The 21,261-nt window shown below is 39.0% G+C and overlaps 1 protein-coding gene across 3 annotated transcripts in view; it reads right to left on the bottom strand.

Moving 5' to 3' along the window:
• The window catches only part of CACHD1 (cache domain containing 1), a 224,032-nt gene that overhangs the window by 18,788 nt on the left and 183,983 nt on the right, over positions 1-21,261 (bottom strand). For all 3 annotated transcript variants that reach the window (XM_054447274.2, XM_063654596.1, XM_063654599.1), the window contains exons 11-19: positions 20,262-20,385; positions 19,337-19,454; positions 15,233-15,401; positions 10,283-10,425; positions 9,440-9,621; positions 7,934-8,044; positions 2,488-2,610; positions 919-1,018; positions 712-828 (exon numbers count right to left, since the gene is read on the bottom strand). In XM_054447274.2, coding sequence (XP_054303249.1) covers positions 712-828; positions 919-1,018; positions 2,488-2,610; positions 7,934-8,044; positions 9,440-9,621; positions 10,283-10,425; positions 15,233-15,401; positions 19,337-19,454; positions 20,262-20,385 — 1,187 coding nt within the window. The remainder of the gene's footprint in view (positions 1-711; positions 829-918; positions 1,019-2,487; positions 2,611-7,933; positions 8,045-9,439; positions 9,622-10,282; positions 10,426-15,232; positions 15,402-19,336; positions 19,455-20,261; positions 20,386-21,261) is intronic.

The following is a 21,261-nucleotide window of genomic DNA, read 5'->3' on the forward strand; positions in this document are numbered from 1 at the left end:
CAGTTTAGGATTTTTAATTTAACCAAGTACATTTTAAAAATTAATTACATACTTAATGACTGACATAAATGCCTATTCTAAATAAAAAACCTACTTCCTGTAAATAGCTTTTTGAATGTTCTTTCATTCCCCATTTTAGCTTTCTCCCAACTAGGATTATTTATAAATTAATGAGAATGTCCTTAAGATCTTTAACCATAACCAGGTAAATTTGCAGCAACTCAAACTATACGGAGTACTCTAAGCTAAAAAAAAGACATTATTTTCAGATGATTTACATGAGAGTTCCCATCTCATAGAGCAAATGATCAAGAACTGACCTAACTTGGCCTTGGGAATTTAAGGAGCCCGAGTGATCTCTAGAAGGCAGGAAGAGAGGAACACATGGTGCCACACATATTTATACAAGACTGTGGGAACCAACTTCAGCAGATATTTCAAAGGGCTTAGATTGGGTAAGTCTTTAAACAAACAAAACCAAAACAAAATACCAACTGAGAGACCTTAAAACATTCACTTTTCTACTCTGAGCTTTATATCTCCCAATCGTCAAACTGGGAACTGGAACTAAGGTCCTGTCTCCTCCTATCATTCTATAGTTCTAAGGCAATGAAACAGGTAGGGATAATATTCAGACACTAGCCATTATTCCAATTCATGTTCCATAATGGGATGGAAAAATGAGAGTGTTAAGGAATCAGATCAACTTACCGCAAGGCTGGTGTTGAATTTATAAAACCTCTGGACCGTTCTGTCACTGAAGCTGTTGCACAGGTTTTTCTTTACAAAGTTGGGGTGGTTGAGGATATCATTTGCTACCAGGGGCTCCTACCAAGGCCAAAGAGAACAGAAGACATATGCCATGTAGTGAGCTGCAGGCGGTTGGAGAACGGAGCAGCTCAGCTTTGTGACAAATACCTTGTGGGTGATGTGCTGCTGCTCCACAGGTGCATGTCCTTTGGGGTCGATGAGAGTCGGGTGCGCCACCAGATAACCCCTGTCCTCCATTATGAAGCACCTGTACCAAAACAAGTTATGCCCCTCATTCATATCAGCTGTTTTTTTTAAAAATGTATTCAGAGAGCATTTATCTTGCTAGACCTGAAACAAATTGCATTTATCCCAGGTTCTCAATAAATACTCATTGGAAAAATGAAGGGAAACTGGCAGGCAGGTAGACAGGTACATGATTTTTGAGGTTGCGGGTCACCTAGAATAGAGGTTAAGGTGAGAGTTACACCTGACTCTGTGGTCATCTACATAGTTCATACAGAATGCACCCACCCAGTCCAAGTAAGATGGACTCAGACCTTTTGCAAAGATGTATGAATGGGAAGTTTGTTCTTTTTTTCCACGGAAGCAGATCCTAAAGGAAGTAGACTTGAGTACTTCTACCGACAGATTTGAAGCATATAATTTCTTCTTTCAATGATAAATACACACAAAATAACAACACGCAGGGGATGTATAAAAATATACAGTAGTCCTTCTCCCTTATCTGTGGAAGATATGTTCCAAGACCCCCAATAGATGCCTGAAAGTGCCGATAGTACTGAACCTTACATATACAGTTTTTTTTCCCTATATATATCTACCTATGATAGTTTAATTTATAAATTAGGCCCAGTAAGAGATTAACAACATTAACTAACAATAAAATAGAACAATTATAACAGTAATAAAAGTTATGTGAATGTGGTCTTCCTGTCTCTATAAAAATATCTTATTGTATTATGCTGTGGGTAACTGAACCCTCACAAAGTGAGACCAAAGATAAGAGGGGGACTACTATATTTAATCTATATTTGATAGAAACAATAAATGAAGCTAGAACTGCTTTAATCAAGACTATATTTTGCTTTATTTTACTTTACATTAGTGATATCAGTTTGCCAGGAATTCTGCATTTCCCCATAAGGGCCAATGACACGAAGCGTGAACCATGAGATGGAACTAAGAAAGCTATTTTTAAAAGCAGCCTGCAATAAATCAAGGGTATGCCCTTGCTTTGATCAGACATGTTCTTTTGAAATTCAGGAGGCAGGGACTTTTGGTTCCATGGTCTCTTTCTGGGGAAATGTAAAAGGAACAGTCTAAGCAGCTGAAAATGTCACAAAGACTTTCGTTTAATGACAAAGTTAACATCAAAAGTCCTACCCAAGAGAGTCCCCTCTGGTCTTTCTAGTACCAAAGATATGGGAAGCCTCTAATTACTGACTTCCAGGGAAACAAGAGCTTTTGGTGCATTCCTTGCTACAGTTACTTTTCTTGTTGTGTGCTGAGTCTGTCTAAATCATAAACAGTATGCATCTCAGAAAAACGAAAGAAGAGAAAAAGAACAAAAACCATCTTAAGAGGATACCCAAGCCATGAATTAGATTTCTAGTCCTGACCATAGCTATGTGGTTCCCATTCAACTAGAGATACCTGACATGTATTTTTAAATTTCTGCAGCCAGAAAGGAAATAGCATCCCTAAAGCGCTTACCTTATTTTGTTGCCACCATCTTGGTTACACACTGGTAATAGGTCCATCAGAACTTTGTAGAAGTACCTGAGTGTGAAGTCAATGCCCATCACAGCCACAGTGTGCCCAGAAGACAGCTGTGTACTTTATGTGAAAAAGATCAATGAGAACAATAAGCATGGCTTATTTAAAGATAAAAGCTATGTTCAGTCACAGGGACATTGTTTGGTATTAGAAATACCTTCCCACTGTTCCTCCCTACTTTTCCCACCTACAAAAACGATCAACTAAGTGACTGATTTAACACAACATGGAAATTTTATGAGAGAAAAAAATTTAAGACTTAATATAGGACTGTCTAAATAAGAGTGGCCCCAAACCTGAGCAGCTATGAAATATGATGTTCAGAGAGTGGCTCGACTGACAAAAATATGGGCACAGAGGCATCAGGTGGGAGGTTGGATGCATGACTACTACGGTTACTTCCAACAAACCCCTAGATAAAAAAAAAAAATCCCCTTTAGCAACACCCTTATTATTTACTTCATTTTTTAGATAAAAAAACTGAGATCTCACAAAGGTTAACTGACTGGCTAAGGTCATACAAAACTTAGGAGGAACAATGTCTAGTCCAGTTTTCTTTCCACAACATTAAGGTTGACTCTACTCCGAGCACAGCTCATATTCTAGAACAAGACTCTCCTGGTCCATAGGCCAGTGCTTTCTCCATTCCACCCTGCTACTCTCAACAGCCAAGGAAGAGAAAATTGGGCAGTAAAACACAGTGCTAACTTGTTTGGCTCTGGAATCAGCAGATCTGAAGTCAAATCTTGGCCCTGTTGCTTTCTATATATGTGGCTTATGGAATGCTGTTTCACCTTTCTAAGCTTCAGTTTTCTCATCTGAAAATGGATTCAATAATAGTACCTACTTTATAAGGCTGTTATTGGGATTAAATGAGACGGTGTATTTATAGTGAACACCTAAAAAAATAGAAGCTAAGCTAAAGAAAACTAAACAGTGAAGTTGAGCCCTCAGGCATGAGTTGACAATAAACTTATTACTCCTTCAGAGAAAATGCACTTCAAGAAATTGCTAGGTGTGTCAGAAGTGTGGACTTCTCACTTGGAACCTTGGCTCTTTTTAATCTATGCTCATGGGTAACTGGGAGGGCATGTGCTACTTGACCAATGAACTCCCCATACTCTTGTGGCTGAGAATTTGCAGTTTACCCAACATAGGACTTTCTAAGAGCCTAATATTTAGCATCACCCACCTGCCTAATTTCTTTAATCACAAAAACCTTAATTATTTCTCATAGCAATCTTACAAGGCATTATAGTTTCCAGAAAACTAAAGCTTGGAGAAATTAGTTATTTGTCCAAGGTCACATAGTGAATAACTAGTAGAAGCAGAAATGTATTTATCATTTTTGTAAGAGATGGGGTCTTGCTATGTTGCCCAGGCTAGATTCAAGCTCCTGGGGTCTCAAGTGATCCTCCTGACCCAGTCTCAAGTAGCTGGGATTATAGACACACAACAATGGGCTGGTGGAAGCAGGGCTTTAAACTTAGTGTCTTCAACTCCAAAGCATATACCATGAAGTTATACTGTCTTCTTAGATCTGCAGAGCATTCAAGAGTTTCAAAGCAACTTGACACTATTTAACTATCTGTGAAAAAGCCATAAGGAATCATAGTTTCCATTTTATAAATATAAGATTAGGCTTAGAATGGCAAAAACACATAAGATAGATCAGACCAGTACCCACACCTGGCTCTTTCTGCAACCCTACAGCTACCTTGGTGAAAAATAGCACTTAGGTGTTTTGGTATAAGGTAATTTTATTTCTAAACTTCTCTTTTATAACTGCCATCTGCTTCAAAATGATAAACATGCTAAAGCAACAGCATGTATATTTCCTACGTAAGTCTAGGATTCATACTTTCACCTGCATTTCAGATGGGTACACTGTTACCATAGCAACTCATAAAGAATGATATTGGAAAAAAAAAAATCACACCAAACCTATATTTCTAAGTACAACAGACCAGGCTGTTTGCAATACTTCCATGAGATTTTCACAGCCAAAGACACATCTAACCAGTCCTTTACTCAATGATTGTACTTCATCTCTAGCAGCACCACCCTTCTCCAAAGAATGCAAACCCAGATTCTCAGGGCACTAAAAATGTGTATGAAAGAATCACAAGAAAGCTTACTAAGAGTAACTGATAAGTGAGTGTTGAATTAGAAAATGCCTCTAATTCTCAGCCAAACCACTGCAAACAGTTCATGGGACTGCTTCATGACAAGCTGACTATTAGCTTAAGCTTTCTCTTCTGACCTGCTAAAATGTCAGAAGTTTAAAACAAAAATAGCATGATAAAAATAACTGCCATTTATTTGGGACTCGACCTTTTAAGTACAGTACTAAGCACTTGACATGCTTGCATCATCTCTAATTCTCATCCTATCAGTTCAATGCAGGTATTACAGCCTCTGTTTTACATATGAGGTAAGCAAGGTCACAAAACATTATTATAATTTAATCTTTAAAAATAATCATTTGAGATAGGCTCTAATATCTCACTTTCCTAAGTGGGGAAACAAAGGTGAAAAGGAGTTTGTTTATAGTCACGCAAACAGTAAATGGCAAATCTACTTTTTGGGAGTAGAACCATATGTTAGGAGGGATGAAGTTCTCAAGCTGGCACCCAAGGTCAAAATCATCAGTAATCATTTGAAAAAAATACCTTTGCAAAGCCTATCTATCCATGCATCCATCAAAGTCATAGTTACTCTGCTTGAGCACCATAAGAGGTAGTTGACTTGCATTTTAAACTCTGTTGATTGAAAAATACACAGCTCTAAATAGTAAAATCACACTCTGCTAAGCAAAATATTCAAACAACCAGGTGCATGGTATTTCATATTGCACAGGGCAAGAGCATTTGTTCTGGGGAATATACACTCATTGAGTGACTCAGGAGGCAGAACCCAGGACTTCAACTGCCATTTCTTGCTCTTATTATATTCTAGTTAAACTGGGTAGGTTCAACCATGATGTAAAAGCAACCAAATGAGGGTTTTGAATCTGGAGTTTTCTCTTTTTTTTTGAGACAGAGTCTCACTCTGTTGCCCAGGCTGGAGTGCAGTGGCACATTCTTGGCTCACTGCAACCTCCGCCTCCCAGGTTCAAGTGAGTCTTGTACCTCAGCCTCCAGAGTAGCTGGGATTATAGGCATGTGCCACTGCATTTGGCTGAACCTGGGTTTTTCTTTTTTTTCTTTTTTTTTTTTTTTTGAGATGGAGTCTCGCTCTGTTGCCTAGGCTGGAGCGCAGTGGTACGATCTCGGCTCACTGCAACCTTCGCCTCCCGGGTTCAAGTGATTCTCCTTCCTCAGCCTCCTGAGTAGCTGGGACTACAGGCACGCACCTCCATGCCCAGCTAATTTTTGTATTTTTAGTAGAGATGGGGTTTCACCATGTTGGTCAGTCTGGTCTTGAACTCCTGACCTCATGATCCGCCTGCCTCAGCCTCCCAATGTGCTGGGATTACAGGCATGAGCCACTGTGCCCGGCCTGAACCTGGGTTTCTCTAACTTGAAAGTCCATCATATTTCCATTGTGATTCACTTGGACCAACACGATAAATATTTGTAAACAAACCAAATCAAAGTTCTTCCACCCATTTGAATCCCAACAAAAACATGTAAACATACATACACAAGCATAAACATCTGCCCTTACCCTTACCCTCTTGAACAAAAAGAATATGTCTAGACAGAAAAACAAATGGCTCTTGATAACAAGCTGCCAGGTGAGGGGAGTCAGTTGGGTCACCTAATGACTAAGGCACACCTGGGTTTTGATTCCCTGCACTATAACAACATCTTTAAGAGCCCAGTTCTGGCCCATTTCACTGTAATCAAAGACCAAGGTGACTGTGTCCCCTCAAAAGAAACAGCCTTTGTTTACTTTTTCTCAACCCATTAGAATATATGGGAGGGATGACAAGTCACTCTATTTAGACATCAGTAGGCATGTGCTTCACACATGGTCTGTTAATGAAAACACTGAGGGATGTGTTCTAAGTAAGTGTTTACTTGTTTGCATATGAAATCTTATATGATGGGAGAAGCTGACAGAGTCAGACACATACCATACCCTACAAAGGAGTCAACATTTGGCTGGCTGCAGGGCCCCGTTTTCCACAGACACATAGGCCATGATATTGAAATTCCACACCTATGGCCTCCCAATTCTTGCTCCCAATGAACTTCTGTTAGAGGAATTGTACTGAATGTCAATCATTTGACACATAATGAGCACCAGAGAAAAGCATAAACTTAGGCAAGAAAATCTGCCTCCTATAAATGTTAAGACATCATCACAGGTACCAGTCAAAATATGATCTTTCTTGGTTGCTAGGAAAAAATAGCTATTTGTATAATGAAGGGATTAAAACAACGTGTGTGACTTGCCTCCCCACCAACCATTTCCCTGACATCTGTAGCTTAAATACTGAAACCTTAAAAGCAGGAAGCATAAAGCACTCTAAATATATTTACAGTGATATTGACATAGCATTCCGGGAAAATCAATTTTCAAAAAGCCTTTTAATTTTTCAAGAGATAGTTTCAAGGACAATTTTTTTTTTTTTTAAAGAAGAAAACCAGACAAACAACTTATTTAATTCTAAAGAGTTAGACTCATATATAAGAGGCAATAAGTTTGATGTCTTGGTACTTTTTCTTTCTTGCTCTTTTTTTTTTTTTTTTTTGAGATAGGATCTCACGCTGTCACCCAGGCTAGGGTGCAGCCTCGCACTCCCAGGGTGCAAGGCTCCTGCCTCAGCCTCCTGAGTTACTAGGAATACAAGTGCGCACCATCATGCCTGATTAATTATTTTATTTTTTGTAGAGCCAGGGTCTCGCTATGTTGCTCAGGCTGGTCCAGAACTCCTGATCTCAAGTGATCCGCCCACCTCAGCCTCTCAAGGTGCTGGGATTACAAGTGTGAACCAATGAACCCAGCCTGTTTTCTTCATTAACAATCCTCCTTTTCTTGGGAAACACTCTCTGGCAATCATAATTGTCAGGCTCCTGTTGATATTTCTTTCATCAGTTTAAAGTGGATATTTCTTCAAACTGCTCTTTAGACTCCAACATCTTTTCTTCTTCATAAACATCATCATGGCTGCCAAGAACAGGGCTAACAGCCTTTCACTGACTCAGTTTACATGACAACCATGTGAGGTAGGTATCATTCCCATTTTATAGATGGCAGGAGAAAGCTACGGAATTGAAAGTGACAGAAAGAGAAGATGTTCAAATCCCAGCTGGCCTCACTTTAAAGGTCATGCTTCTGCCTCTAAGCCTTGGTGCCAGTACTCTTCTATTCAGATTTCCAAAATATCCTTGATATATTTAAGAAATGACTATAAAGTTAGTTAAAATATTACCTGGATGAATGAATTGTGTGACTGATTGTCACAACATAACCAGCTCCTCCAACATCTAAGTAAGGACCAGTCAAAGAAATCAACCCTGGATTAGCTACTGCATGGAGATACCTAATGGAGACCAAAGAAAGTCATGTTATTTTATTTTTTATTTATTTATTTTTTTTTGAGACGGAGTCCCGCTCTGTCCCCCAGGCTGGAGTGCAGTGGTGCGATCTCAGCTCACTGCAAGCTCCGCCTTCTGGGTTCACGCCATTCTCCTGACTCAACCTCTCCAAGTAGCTGGGACTACAGGTGCCCACCACCACGCCTAGCTAATTTTTTGTATTTTTAGTAGAGACAGGGTTTCACCATGGTCTCGATCTCCTGACCTCGTGATCTGCCCGCCTCAGCCTCCCAAAGTGCTGAGATTACAAGCGTGAGCCACCGCGCCCGGCCAAGTCATGTTATTTTAAAGTATGTACCTCTACTCTGTAAATTTCAAAGAAAAGTGAGCTTATAAGTCTAAAAATATTTATGATGAATTTTGTTTGTGTTACACTGAAATGCAAAAGGATTCTCATCTTTTGTATCTGACTGTAGCATCAACACAAGTAGTAAAGAGAATCTGAAATTCCTTCTTAATTTAAAAAGAGACACTGAACTCAGCATATATCTGGGCATTTACTAAGATATGTAGTATGGTTGTTTTTTTTGGTTTGTTTTTTTTTTTTTTTTTTTTTTTTGACAGGGTCTCATTCTGTCACCCAGGCTGGAGTGCAATGGCATGATCTTGGCTCATTGAAGCCTCAAACTCCTAGGCGTAAGCAATCCTCCCACCTCAGCCTCCTGAGTAGTTGGGACTACAGGTGTGTACCACCACATTCAACTAATTTTTGTATTTTTTCTTTTATAGAGATGGGGTTTCGCTATGTTACCCAGGCTGGTCTTGAACTCCTAGGCTCAAGCAATCCACCTGCCTTGGCCTCCCAAAGTGCTAGGGTTACAGGTAGAGATGTTTTAGAGGCTAGGTAGATTTTCTGTTCTTATGTCCAATTGACTCCCCTGCTATGCTACAGCACATTGTTAGCTTTTCCTTTTGAAAATTAAAGTCAAAATAAAGCCTAGAAGTAAAAGAATGTTTTTGAATTTGTGTGTTCATTTTTCACAGGTCATACATAAGCTGTAACTTGATTCCATAATCATGTGTAGTAAAATGAAGTCTATCCACTAGGGACACATTTTGCATAAGGTAGGAATCAAACAAAACACTAGGAATTAAAATGGCCAAGCATAAAGAATTTCAGGCTCAAAATTTCAATGAAGAGATAAAAACATTTTAGATAGAAAAAACCCCACAAAGCTGTTGTTAATGCTGCATTGAAAACACTATTCAGAAACATTTTTCACCACCACGAAAGTATCTTCTTTAGTTTAATGGCCTGAAGTTGCTTTATTGTATGTACTTACTATGTCTCTCCAGGATTTGGGGGAGAACCTTTGATAATGGAAGCCCCTAAAACTCACCATTGTCTCCTAGTGGGATCAAATGCTTTGTCCATGAGGGAACCAGGATAAATTCTGAGGACGCCATTGGGCGTTGCTATGTAACGGCGGACAATGTAAGTGTTCAGGCTACTCATTTCCATTTGTGTCATCCATTCATCTGTGACGTGGCTGGTAGCCATTACTTCATTTCTGACAGAGAACTGGGAAACAAAGGAAGACATAGCAGGGATCCTTTAAAACTCACATGAAAAGAGAGTGGGCTGCTGGCAGGGCTTCCCAAAGCTCTGTTGCAGAGAAGCCAAGCCCAATTACTTTTTAAAAATCTTTCCACAGCAGACGGATGCAGCCAAACTTGGTGAAAACAAAAGGTTGCAGAAATACAGTCAGCAGATGCGTGATCACTCAATTGTTCACCCTACCTAGGCTTTCTGAGTTTAAGAAGAAAAATCCTATAGTGAGTCATTAATATACACATATATACACACTAACCCTAAAGCTTTGTTCCTTAAACTTTATACTTATATTTATCTCGAGAGACAGCAGGGACACTTTACTTCTTCCTCTGGGTAAGACAGGGCTGGGAAAGTTTCACTAGTCTCTAAATCACATCCCTCTAACATCACTGGAAACCCCCAGTGCTTCTAAGGCCTGTAACAGATTCTCCATGTGGCCCACGGGGCTTCTTCATCCATCAGAAGAGTCACTGCTGACCAGCCTCCCCTGGGCCACACACTCTGCAGCTCTCCAGCTGAGAGGCACAGATGCAGAGCTGGGCTTCCTACTTCAAAGGTTCACTGCCAGCACCCCCTGCTGGGCCTGTGGAGGGGGACACCAGAAATGGAGCTCTGCGCCAGCGCTTACTTTCAGGCCCGGGTTAGCAATGAGGCGGGTGTTGTCGCTGAGATAGGCGGTGTAGTGCTCTACCATGCGCTTTGTCTCTGGCTGGCTGAGATGCTCATAGGGGGAGGAAAAGCTGCCAGCAGACAGCATGACGGTGGGACTTTCTGAAAGAGAAGCAAACAAAGCAGGCCTGAGAATGCGGAGACTCTATCTCATCCCAAACAAAAACATCACTTGGGCTCTGCCAATCTGTCAGCTATGGTGGCTTAATATCTTTTTTTTTTTTCTTTTTTCAGATGGAGTCTCGCTCTGTGGCCCAGGCTGGAGTGCAGTGACGCGACCTCGGCTCACTGCAAGCTCCGCCTCCTGGGTTCCTGCCATTCTCCTGCCTCAGCCTCCCGAGTAGCTGGGACTACAGGCACCCGCCACCACGCCCAGCTAATTTTTGTATTTTTAGTAGAGACGGGGTTTCACCGTGTTAGCCAGGATGGTCTCGATCTCCTGACCTCGTGGATCCACCTGCCTCGTCCTCCCAAAGTGCTGGGATTACAGGCATGAGCCACTGCGCCCGGCGGTGGCTTAATATCTAAAGGGCCACATTCTCTCCCTTCAGGGAGCTTACAGTCCTAAGAATGAACCAGTAAAGACATGCACCAATAAACACAAGTGCTGGGAGTAGAAATTCTTCAAACTATCTGAGATCTACATATAATATCTTATAAGGAATGAGGGGACAGCTTATGACATACATGAAACCAGTCTGGATTAAAGCCATTTTCTGGCTGTGTGATGTTGGGCAGGTTATAATACATGTAGTGTTTCTCTCATTTGCATGGCAGCAATCTTATAGAAATACGGTGAGAATTCAATGAGTTAATATTTGTAAAGCAAATGAGTATTAACTATTATTCATAGTAGTAGTACTATTTAAGAAAGAAAGATGGAACAGTGAAATCAATGCAAAAATCAAATAAAAATTATTCACTTGGATGGTGGCAGCAAAACTTGACACAAACAAAAGCTTCTAGAAATATAGTAGTTAATGTATACATGTTTCATTATTGGTCTGATCTAACAGGAAAATCCTAGTTCTCTATTTAAGATAAAAATCCTCAAAATGAATCACAGTGCAAAACAAAAACACTAAATCTTTGCCTTTGAGATTTTCTACCATTCAACCTTATAGTATTTTTAAAAGCTTTAGAAAGCATGATCATGTGTCCTATCTCATTTAAACACATAGGGCATCTTCTACTCCTTTTGCTAGTTCTCACATGTCATGTCTTTTCTCCTGGTAGCCTGGTGATCTCTAATTGTGCTGGAAATTGTACTTAAAAACTAATCTGTAGAACCAGCTTGAGGCCTAAGAAGATGGGGGATCCTTCTCCAGAGAGGATTGTTGTTTCATCCTGTCCTGTGCCACACTGCAAGATGTAGCAGGTGGGGTGTTGGAAACAGTTCCCAATTAGGAGCCAGGATACTGACCTAAGCACTGCATGACTTCAACTAATCCTATTTCAAAGGCTAATGCTTGAAGTTCCCCAAACCATTCAGATGATAGGAACCCCAAGTCAAGGCCTGATTTAACTTCAGGCCTTCCCCTAAAGATGTAGTCTTTTAGAATCTCTGCTAAAAGCATGTACGTATGTGGGGCTGGGAGTAAAAAATTTATTAGAGTCTCTACCTTTTGTGGACCCTGGATTTGATTTTTGCTTCTCTTCCTTGCCTGAAGTAGCTACTTAAAGCACTGTTTAATTTCACAGCTGTTTCTTCATGGTAGACATGTGCATTGCAAAAGTGGCTTTGAGTGTTGGCTCTCTTCTCTGGGTTCTTATTTTCTCTGAGATTTTTGCCCAGTAATTCCTCTCTCTCATGTTAGCTCTGATGCTTTCCAAGATTTTAATCCAGGATTACGTTTCAATCCAGGAATTTTATTAAATAGTTGTCCTCAGTAGGTTGGGTTAGAATTATCTAGTCTGCCATTCCCGGAAAACATTAAATAATGTTATGTCTCATTTAATTCTGATGATATCTTCATTGGCTACCCTGGGGATCATTATTATATTAATTAACTAAAGCAAAGACAACCAGAGGGTGGAAAAGGTTAGGGTGCCTAGCAGCATGCTGTGGATTCATGTATATATTCTTTTGCAGGCCCTCCATGCAAGGACATGCCAAAAAGAGAGACGGTAGTTCCTGAACTCAAAGAAGTTAGGATCTGATTGGAGTGACAAGGAATAAGGAAAATAGAGAAAAATAACAATGTAAGAATAACAAAATAATATAAGAAGTGTCAAAGGCATATGCCCACTTCAGAGACAGAAGAGTCGCCACGGGGCTGGAGTAAAGAGATGAAGAGGTGGCTTGGGGAGTGGGTCTCTTTTGTAGTGACAGAGACTGGCATTTTAGAAAAGGCTAGTGCAGTAAGATGGGGTGAGCACAAAGAGACAGAAAGAATCAAGATACAGGACCCAAAGCTTTGTCTCTAGGAAGTAGACATGCTTATTTATACACACATATACATATTTAATTGCCTTAGATGATGTACTCTTAAAAAATTTTTCTTTGTCTCTTTGTGTACCAAGAAAGATGATGTCCTTCTATCAGCTCACTTGAACACAGGTGACATATATTTAAGACCTGGCCTCTAAACCCCCACATCAATGAAATCAAATGGAAACCACTTCTTTGCCATTGCTTCCCATATTTCCTATTCCCTTTTTATTGTATTTTAATTACCTTAGTTCACTTTCATTGCCAACTGATCCTAACTAAGATGCCCTTGATTACCTCTCCACCTTGTCCTGGGGCCTTACCATCCAGGTGAGGAAGGGTGCCAAGACCTCCCAGTGAAAGTCAGACACTGGCCTATGGTCTGCTTGTTAATCATATATGAAATAATTAAGTTCATACGTTATCTGAATAATCTCTGTGAGGCAGTGCTTGCTGTCCAACTGAAATACAATGCGATCCACAGACGTAATTTAAAATTTTCCAGTAGCCACATTAAGAAAAGCAAAAAGTGGCAGGGCACAGTGGCGCCTGTAATCCCAGCACTTTGGGAGGCTAAGGTGGGAGGATCACCTGAGGTCAGGAGTCAAGACCAGCCTGGCTAACATGGTGAAACCCCATCTTTAGTAAAAACACAAAAATTAGCCGGGCGTGGTGGCGCGCATCTGTAATCCCAGCTAATCAGGCAGCTGAGGCAGGAGAATCACCTGAACCCAGGAGACAGAGGTGGCAGTGAGCCAAGATCGCGCCAGTGTACTCTATCCTGGGTGACAAGAGCAAAATGCCCTGTCAAAGTAAAAATAAAAAAAAAAAAAAGCAAAGCAAAAAGTAGTATTAAATTAATTTTTATAATATGCTTATGGAATCTAGTATATCCACAATAGCATTATAATTTTAACAGGTTATCAATATAAAAATTAAGTATGAACTTCACACTTACCATACACCTCAATTTGGATGAGCCATATTTAAAGTGCCCAATAGCTACATGTGGCTAGTGGCTGCCATATTGGAAACTGTAGCTATGAGAGATTATGCAAAGGAAACCAAAAATCTAGGCTTGAGCTTCTTTTTCATCAAGAAAACTATTGTACTTTATTGTCTCAAATTTCAAAACAGTGACCTAATTTTCACCAGCAGTAGCTTGCTCACATAGAACTTAAAAGAGGCTTGTACACATCAGTGTTTCAGTAAAGCACTTCTTAAAAATATGAAATTTTTAAACACACTTTTTTGTATAAAAACAAACAAAACCCCAAAGACCAAATCAGAACAAAGAAATATAAAATCCTGCCTTCTTGGATCAACATCATTGGCTCTATCCAAATTGTCAACACTGCTGGGAGGTATCCCAGAAGAGACCACTTAGTCCAGCCTGCTCTTCTGATCTCATGTCCAGGCAGAACTCTCGAGGATGGAATTTAAGGGAGGAACACAAACACGAGTGCTATCATTTGGAATCTAGAGACTGCAGACTTCTAGCCTTGATTTTATTCCCATCTGTTCCCCTTCTTCTCAGTTGGCCAGTTGTGTGATGATTCTTAGTTATTAACTGCTTTGAACCCTAAGTCTTTTCAACAGTGAAAAAGAGAATACCTGTTTTACTGTACTGTCAGTATACTGTGGTTTGGTGACAACATAGACCACAAATGCCTACTATGTGTCTGGCACATGGCAGAGCAGAGGTGTATGGGTTAAATTTCAGCTTTGCTACATTTTATGTTATCTGGGGGGAAATTATCTTTGGTAAACCCAAATCAATCACATGTCAACTCAGGTGAAAAATAAAAAACATCTGGTACATAATAAATGTAAATTCCTTTTTGCTTCCTTTGAATTATCTTCGTATTCCTAAGCCCTTCTGAAGATAGGAATCTGTGGTAGATTACTGCTGATATGCTACATAGATTCCTTTGGAAGCCTTTTATTGTTATTCTACCCCACCCCTCCTCAATATCCCCATACTTATATGTTTACCTTTAATGGGCTGTATCTGTGCCTCCCTCTATGGACTTTGGGCTACTGAAAACTCTGTACCTAGCACTAGAAGTTGAAAGTGACTAAGAAATGTGAAAGGTGAGCTCTCTTTAGAGTCTGGGCAAACTCTATTGGTGTAATTTACACTCCAGAGCCCCCCTAGAAGACCAGGCTGAAGTTAAAACTTCACTCAACATCAAACTTGTCTTTTTTTCCTTCCTTGTCCTGTTTTCCTCACTTCTTCACTGGTTTCTCAAAGCCCATCCTGTATAAATCGCAAGCACACAAAACCTTGTCTCAGAGTCTGCTAGACGATCTGATTTGAGGCCAGGCTTCAAATCGTTTTCACATTTGTATCCCCAAACCAGCTGACTCTGCAGGCATTCAGTATCTTTTTTGGAGGGGTAGGGTGGATGGTATTCAAAAGGATATTTAAAGTGAGCTGCTAAGAGTAAGAACGTGAAGGAAGTGTAAGGGCTTTACCTAGGGTTGCCAGCTGTTTGAAGTGGAGGCAAGCACTGGGCTGGCCCAGGAGATCCAGCCGGTGGTACAGCAGCTTGCTGCTGGGAACAGTGTTGAGGTTCTTCAGTTGTTTCACAGGTATTTCTGGTTGTATCACCACAATACACAGAATAAAGGAAGTGTCTTGTACCTGTAAAAATCAATAAAGAATTTCTAACCTAGAAAATGAGGGTTCCATGGGGACAGGGACTTTGCATACATTATTTTCTACTGCCTCTATCTTCTATCTTCACATGGAAGGTGTTCATTAAATATACGATGAATGAATGAAGACATGAGTTTAGGGTGATAGAAGGTATCTAGTTTTGTATTTTCTGTTTTCTTTTCTTGTTGAGCAGACTTGAAGTATGTAACAGAAAATCATGGGGCTAATGAAAGGATAAGAAAGGAGTCCCTTTGAAACTGTGACCCTAGTCTTTTTTTGCTAATGTGGGTTAATGAGCACAAGCTAGAACAGGACATAATAACACAACACTTATTTCTATTTAGATTTGAAATGCACTTAAAAATACATAATTGGTTTTGCAATAAGTATTCTGAGAATTGACTATTTTTCAAGCCAGTAGTGAATTCTCACTTTAAAAGAAAGGACTGAGGAGCAGCCAATACAGAATCCAGTTCATTCATTCTATTCCAACTAACGCTTTCTCTTGTCCTGGTTGGAAATGACCAACATCACTACTTAAACTCATGAAAAACACAAATCCTATGGCATCCCTGCAGAGTCAGCCTGATTTGTCATTGCAGACCATGGTAGGGAAGTGTGCCATAGCTTAAGTCTAACTTATTAAGCTCATATGTAGAAACAGTAGTATTTTCAGATTCACTTTGTGCCTAGAAAGAGATGCTTCAACAAAATTTAGTGGGGACAATGTCCACCACAGAATCAAAAGCCAATCTACCTAGTTCTAGCCACTTGAGAAAGACTTAAAAGTAAAAGAAAGCCAAATTTCTCGATTATTATCTTATCATATTAGAAGAAAGACTGAACCTATTTAAAGATGGTTTATAAATAAATGAAGAAGGTGATGACTAGCGAAATCAGAACTAAAGAACAGTGCCTTATAAAGCAGCTCATGTGACTTACTTAGTGAAATAAAAGTAAAAGATAAAGGAGAAAATTTTAACTAGACAGGTTAGAGTTAAGTGAAATTTAGGATTTGTGAGGATGGTTGCAGACTCCTAAACACAGAAGCAATTTGCATCTTCCTGGAATTGCTTTCAAGTACTGCTGGCAAAGATATTCAATTAGATTAACAAATTTAATCCTTTTCCTCCATTCCCCACATTATAAATTGACAAGGTGCTCTGAAGTGGCATTTACTATTTTCTGTCTTTTCAATCTCACAGTCATCCTTTAAGTTTGTTTTCCTATGTTGTGTGTTCAAGGAACCAAAAGACAAAACCCTACCAGAATGACTAGAATATAATTTTATAATTGGGTCTATTCTGTAAGAGAAAAACAAAGTTACTGTAAGCTTCTAAAAGTAGCACTTCATAAACAGTTCTTAGGAAAGTGGATTTCAATATAGGTCTTTCTGTCATGTTCTTAGTTGAAAAAAAAAGTCTCTACATTAAAAGGAACTCTATTTCTAGATGGGCTCTCTATGGGTTGGGAGTGGGTTTTTTTCACTGATTATAACATGGGATCCATGTTTTGAAGTGAAGCAGGCCTGTGTAACATGGGAACATGTGAATACCTTCCAATAGTCAGTACTTCTATCAGAGCAAACAGCCTCCTAAAATGCTAAAAAATGCACTTGGGTTACACAGTGATGGAGTAATCTCTTAATGCTGCTAACATAATCTCTCAAGTTATATTTAAATTAATTCAGTGAAATAATCCCTCAATATCTGCTATATCTATAAGTGCTAAGCAGTTTAGCCAATTGTCCTTAGGATAAGCTAACTCTATTTGGATTATATTAGAAGAAACCATTTTATTTTTTAGGACAACATAAGTATCTACCCTCCTCCCCAACAAAGTAACTAAAGAGATCTTAAAAATATTTGCCCTTATTACTGGGTAACCAGCCTAGCTTTTTTATTTTTTATTTTTATTTTTTTTTATTTTTTTTTAAAGTCTCCAATCTCATTATTTATTATCTCAAGTTTTCACTTAATAGTGATCTGCTCAACAATTTTAGAACTCGGAGAAAGCTAACACTTCTACCTGAAGTGACTACATGATTACTACCTTGAATTTGCCTAAGGAGAATAACCAGAATTTATTAGCATCATTGAAAAAACCCCACTAACATTGAGGCTCTTTACTGTATCAAGAAGGTCACTCAAATACCTACATTTCCTTCTTTCTCTTTTAATGCCAGCAACCATGCAGATATTTTCCCAGGATGTAACTGAGTTGCTTTCAATCAGAATATGCTGGAGGTAAACAATCTCTAATTTCAAACACAAAAGTCTGTTTTCTAATTGAGAATTTTGGTGGCTGGCTCACCCTTTCTGATATGAAAAGTAAATAATTTATCTTTAAAAATGATATAAATATAAGGGCAGATGGTGCTATCATTCTAAAGAAAAATCTGAAAATAAGTCAGCTAAGAGAATTTCAAAATAGGCTTTGACCTTCCTCAAATGTGTATTACCAAAGAACAAACTACCAGTAGAATTAGGCTTATAAACATAAGTTTCTCAAATAGTTTCATTTATTAATTTGTTTGCTTCATTTGCATTTTAGTAATTGCTATTGCCATAATGATACTTTAAGAACCAAACAAGAAGGTTGGAAGAGACTCCTGCCTAAAGGCATTCTGGCTACTCCCAATTCCTATCTTTCTTGATCCAACTGATATAGGTAGAGACACTGTATCGAGTTGCTATTCATCTGCATCCACCACTAGGCTCGTTGCTCTATGAAGGCAGAGAGAGTGTCAATCTTCTTTATCCTTCTTCGTACACAGAAAATGTTCAATAAGTAGTTTGTAAAGGGATGATTAAATGGATCTATTTGGAGTTAACAGGTTAAACATCAGATTTGTCCATCCAAGAAAAATCTCATGTATGACTGCATTTTATGTTCAGCGATTAAAATTTGATGATAAAAGTAAAACTCTACTCCCCTTTTGGTCAGTTACAGTATTTAGGGTCCTTCAACAGCACTGCTATGCTACACTGGGAAGGAAGAGGAGAGAAGAAAAACACAGGTAACATGAACAGCGTGTGTTAGATCCGCTTTCTCTATGATTCTTTGAAGCCTGGTGTCTGAAAGAATCTGGTAAGAGAAAGCAGAAATGGGTGCCACAAGTTATGGCCAAACTATCCATCTGCTTGTGTTGAACATGAATAATCCAATTTCTAATCTAAAATTTTCTTTTCCTTAGAGAATGTCGGAAGGTACTTATGCTTTCATGTCTCCTTTTAAACTCCCAACCTCCACAATCTGAATTGAACTGAAAAAAACTAACTGGATGTAATCTAAATATGCATTAATATGGGACTGTTTAAAGAAATTTGGGTCATCTACACAATGCAATCCTATATAGCCATTAAAGCCGTGTGTGAGCGTATACACACACACACAAATATATATACCTGCCTGTATATACACATTTTCTGGAAATTGATCTAAGTGGCTACTTATGGGGAATGGAAAGTCAAAGGAAGGAAGGAAGTAGACAGTTTTGGTGCTAGCATGGCTCACTGCAACTTCAACCTCTCAGGCTTAAGCAATCCTCCCACCTCAGCCTCCTGAGTAGCTGGGAATACAGGCATGTGTCACCACGTCTGGCTAATTTTTACATTTTTTATAGAGATGGGATTTTGTTATGTTGTCCAGGCTGGGCATAGTTTACTTTCTACTTTACATCCTTTTATATGGTTTGATGAATTCATCATGAACAATTATCAGTTTTATAAACAAAAAAGGAAAAATAATTATACAACATCTGTGGAATGTCTTCTTTCCCAATCACTTTAAAAACTGATTAGTCACATTACAAGACAAATTATCAGACCCAAGTGCCACCCCCTGCCTGAGAATTCCAACATGAAGAAGAGCACTGTACCCTGTAGCTCTTCAAGCAAACACAACTTCCTCTCACTCACCATCTTCCAGGCATAGCTAACATTGTAGGCTTCCTTTCCAGTTTCTCTCAGCTTATTTATGTGCCAAGACAGGGATGAGTTCACAGGGACTGCGATAATCTGGCTGCCCAGAGGGAGGCTGTGTTGGCAAACAGAATTAAATATTTCAGGCAAAAGATAAAATTAAGCACTTAATTAAAGGCAAGGAAGAAGCTGTTGAGTCAATGGCCACCTCCTGATGTTGAATACCAATGAAGCTCATCAGTTTTGAAAGAGATAATGCGAGATTTTCAATTGCGTAAAAGCATTATGTCAGTTCTGCATTAAAAACATTCCTTACTCTGCATCCTTGCTCCCCAACTCTAATTCTTTCCAGAGACTAACTTGTCTCAAATCACTCAGTCGTTAATTTTCAACCAATGAGCACAAAGACCCATTCCTCTACAGGTTACCATCTGCCAAAATAATGTATCACAGTTGGAAAAAAATCCAATCTGTTTTTTATTTGAAGAAAAAACAATGTATAAGATTGTGCTGTCAACTCGGAATGGACGCTACTTTGCCAGGCTATTTTTTGGCAAATGCAAAAAAGCTGGTCCTCAACTTAGCCTTTTATTTTGCCAACATTTTTCAGTTTGGTATCATTGGAACTTTTTTTGAAAATGAGATGAAGTATATCTGATTTTACAATAAAAGTCAATGTGAACATAAAATTTGATTTACAAGACATTATCGTCAAATAATAGTTCTAAGAGACCTTATCTGTGATACAAAGTAAGCAAAATCTTGGGTGCTATTCTTACGGAAACATTACTGAGAATACTTTTGATAACATTAAAATAATTTGTACACTTGTTTTATACTCTGTAGTAAATACTCGTATGTGGCTTTGATGGGTCCCATTCTCAGAGAAAAACAATCCTATGACCCTCACCCTTTTCCTTACCTTAGGATATTTTGCCGAACTAATTCAAATTTTGGAATATTTTCATAATGTATGATGTCAGTATGAAGTGGGGGCTCTGACAATAAATATGGCCTGGTAAGAGATGGGTGCATAAGTGTATATCCTGCAATAAGAAAACAAAATGCATGTTAATAAGAAACATGTTGTAGGAAGTTCTGAATCACTGTTTTGAAATATGGGGTACTCTGGGCTGGCTGTCCGATACTCAACTTCTCATTGTGCAACTCACCAGTCCAATAAAAACTGAACCTGTTTTATATGTGTTTACATAAAACTCTTGAAGTGTGGAAAGATGTCTTAAATTATCAAATATCTGTCTAATCAAGAGTATTTTGGAGGTATTGGTTGTTTTGTTGTTTTATTAAAACATTCTAATCTACCACATAAATCTTAATGCCAATAAATCTAAGATAACAATTTAATTAAAAAAAGATCCAAAGGATGACATTCTTCTTTTTTTTTTTTTTTTTAACTTCTTTTAACTTCAGGGGTACATGTGCAGCTTTATTATATAGGTAAGCTTGTGTCACGGGGGTTTGTTGTACAGATTATTTTGTGACCCAGGTACTAAGCATAGCACCCAATAGTTATTTTTTCTGCTCCTCTCCCTCGTCCCGCTTTCCACCCTTAGGTAGCCTCAGTGTCTGTTGTCCTCCTCTTTGTGTCCATGTGTTCTCATCATTTAGCTCCCGCTTGTAAGTGAGAACATGCAGTATCTGTTCCTGAGTTAGTTTGCTAAGGATAATGGCCTCCAGCTCCATCTGTGTTTCTGCAAAGGACATGATCTCATTCTTTTTTTCTGGCTGCATAGTATTCCATATGTACCACATTTTCTTTATCCAGTCTACCACTGAGGGGCATTTAGGGTGATTCCATGTCTTGGCTATTGTGAATAGCACTGCAATGAACATACAGGTGTCTTTATGATAGAACGATTGACATTTCTTTGGGTACATATATACACCCAGTAATGGGATTG

This window comes from Pongo pygmaeus, chromosome 1 (assembly GCF_028885625.2).
Source record: "Pongo pygmaeus isolate AG05252 chromosome 1, NHGRI_mPonPyg2-v2.0_pri, whole genome shotgun sequence".
Classification (NCBI taxonomy): domain Eukaryota; kingdom Metazoa; phylum Chordata; class Mammalia; order Primates; family Hominidae; genus Pongo; species Pongo pygmaeus.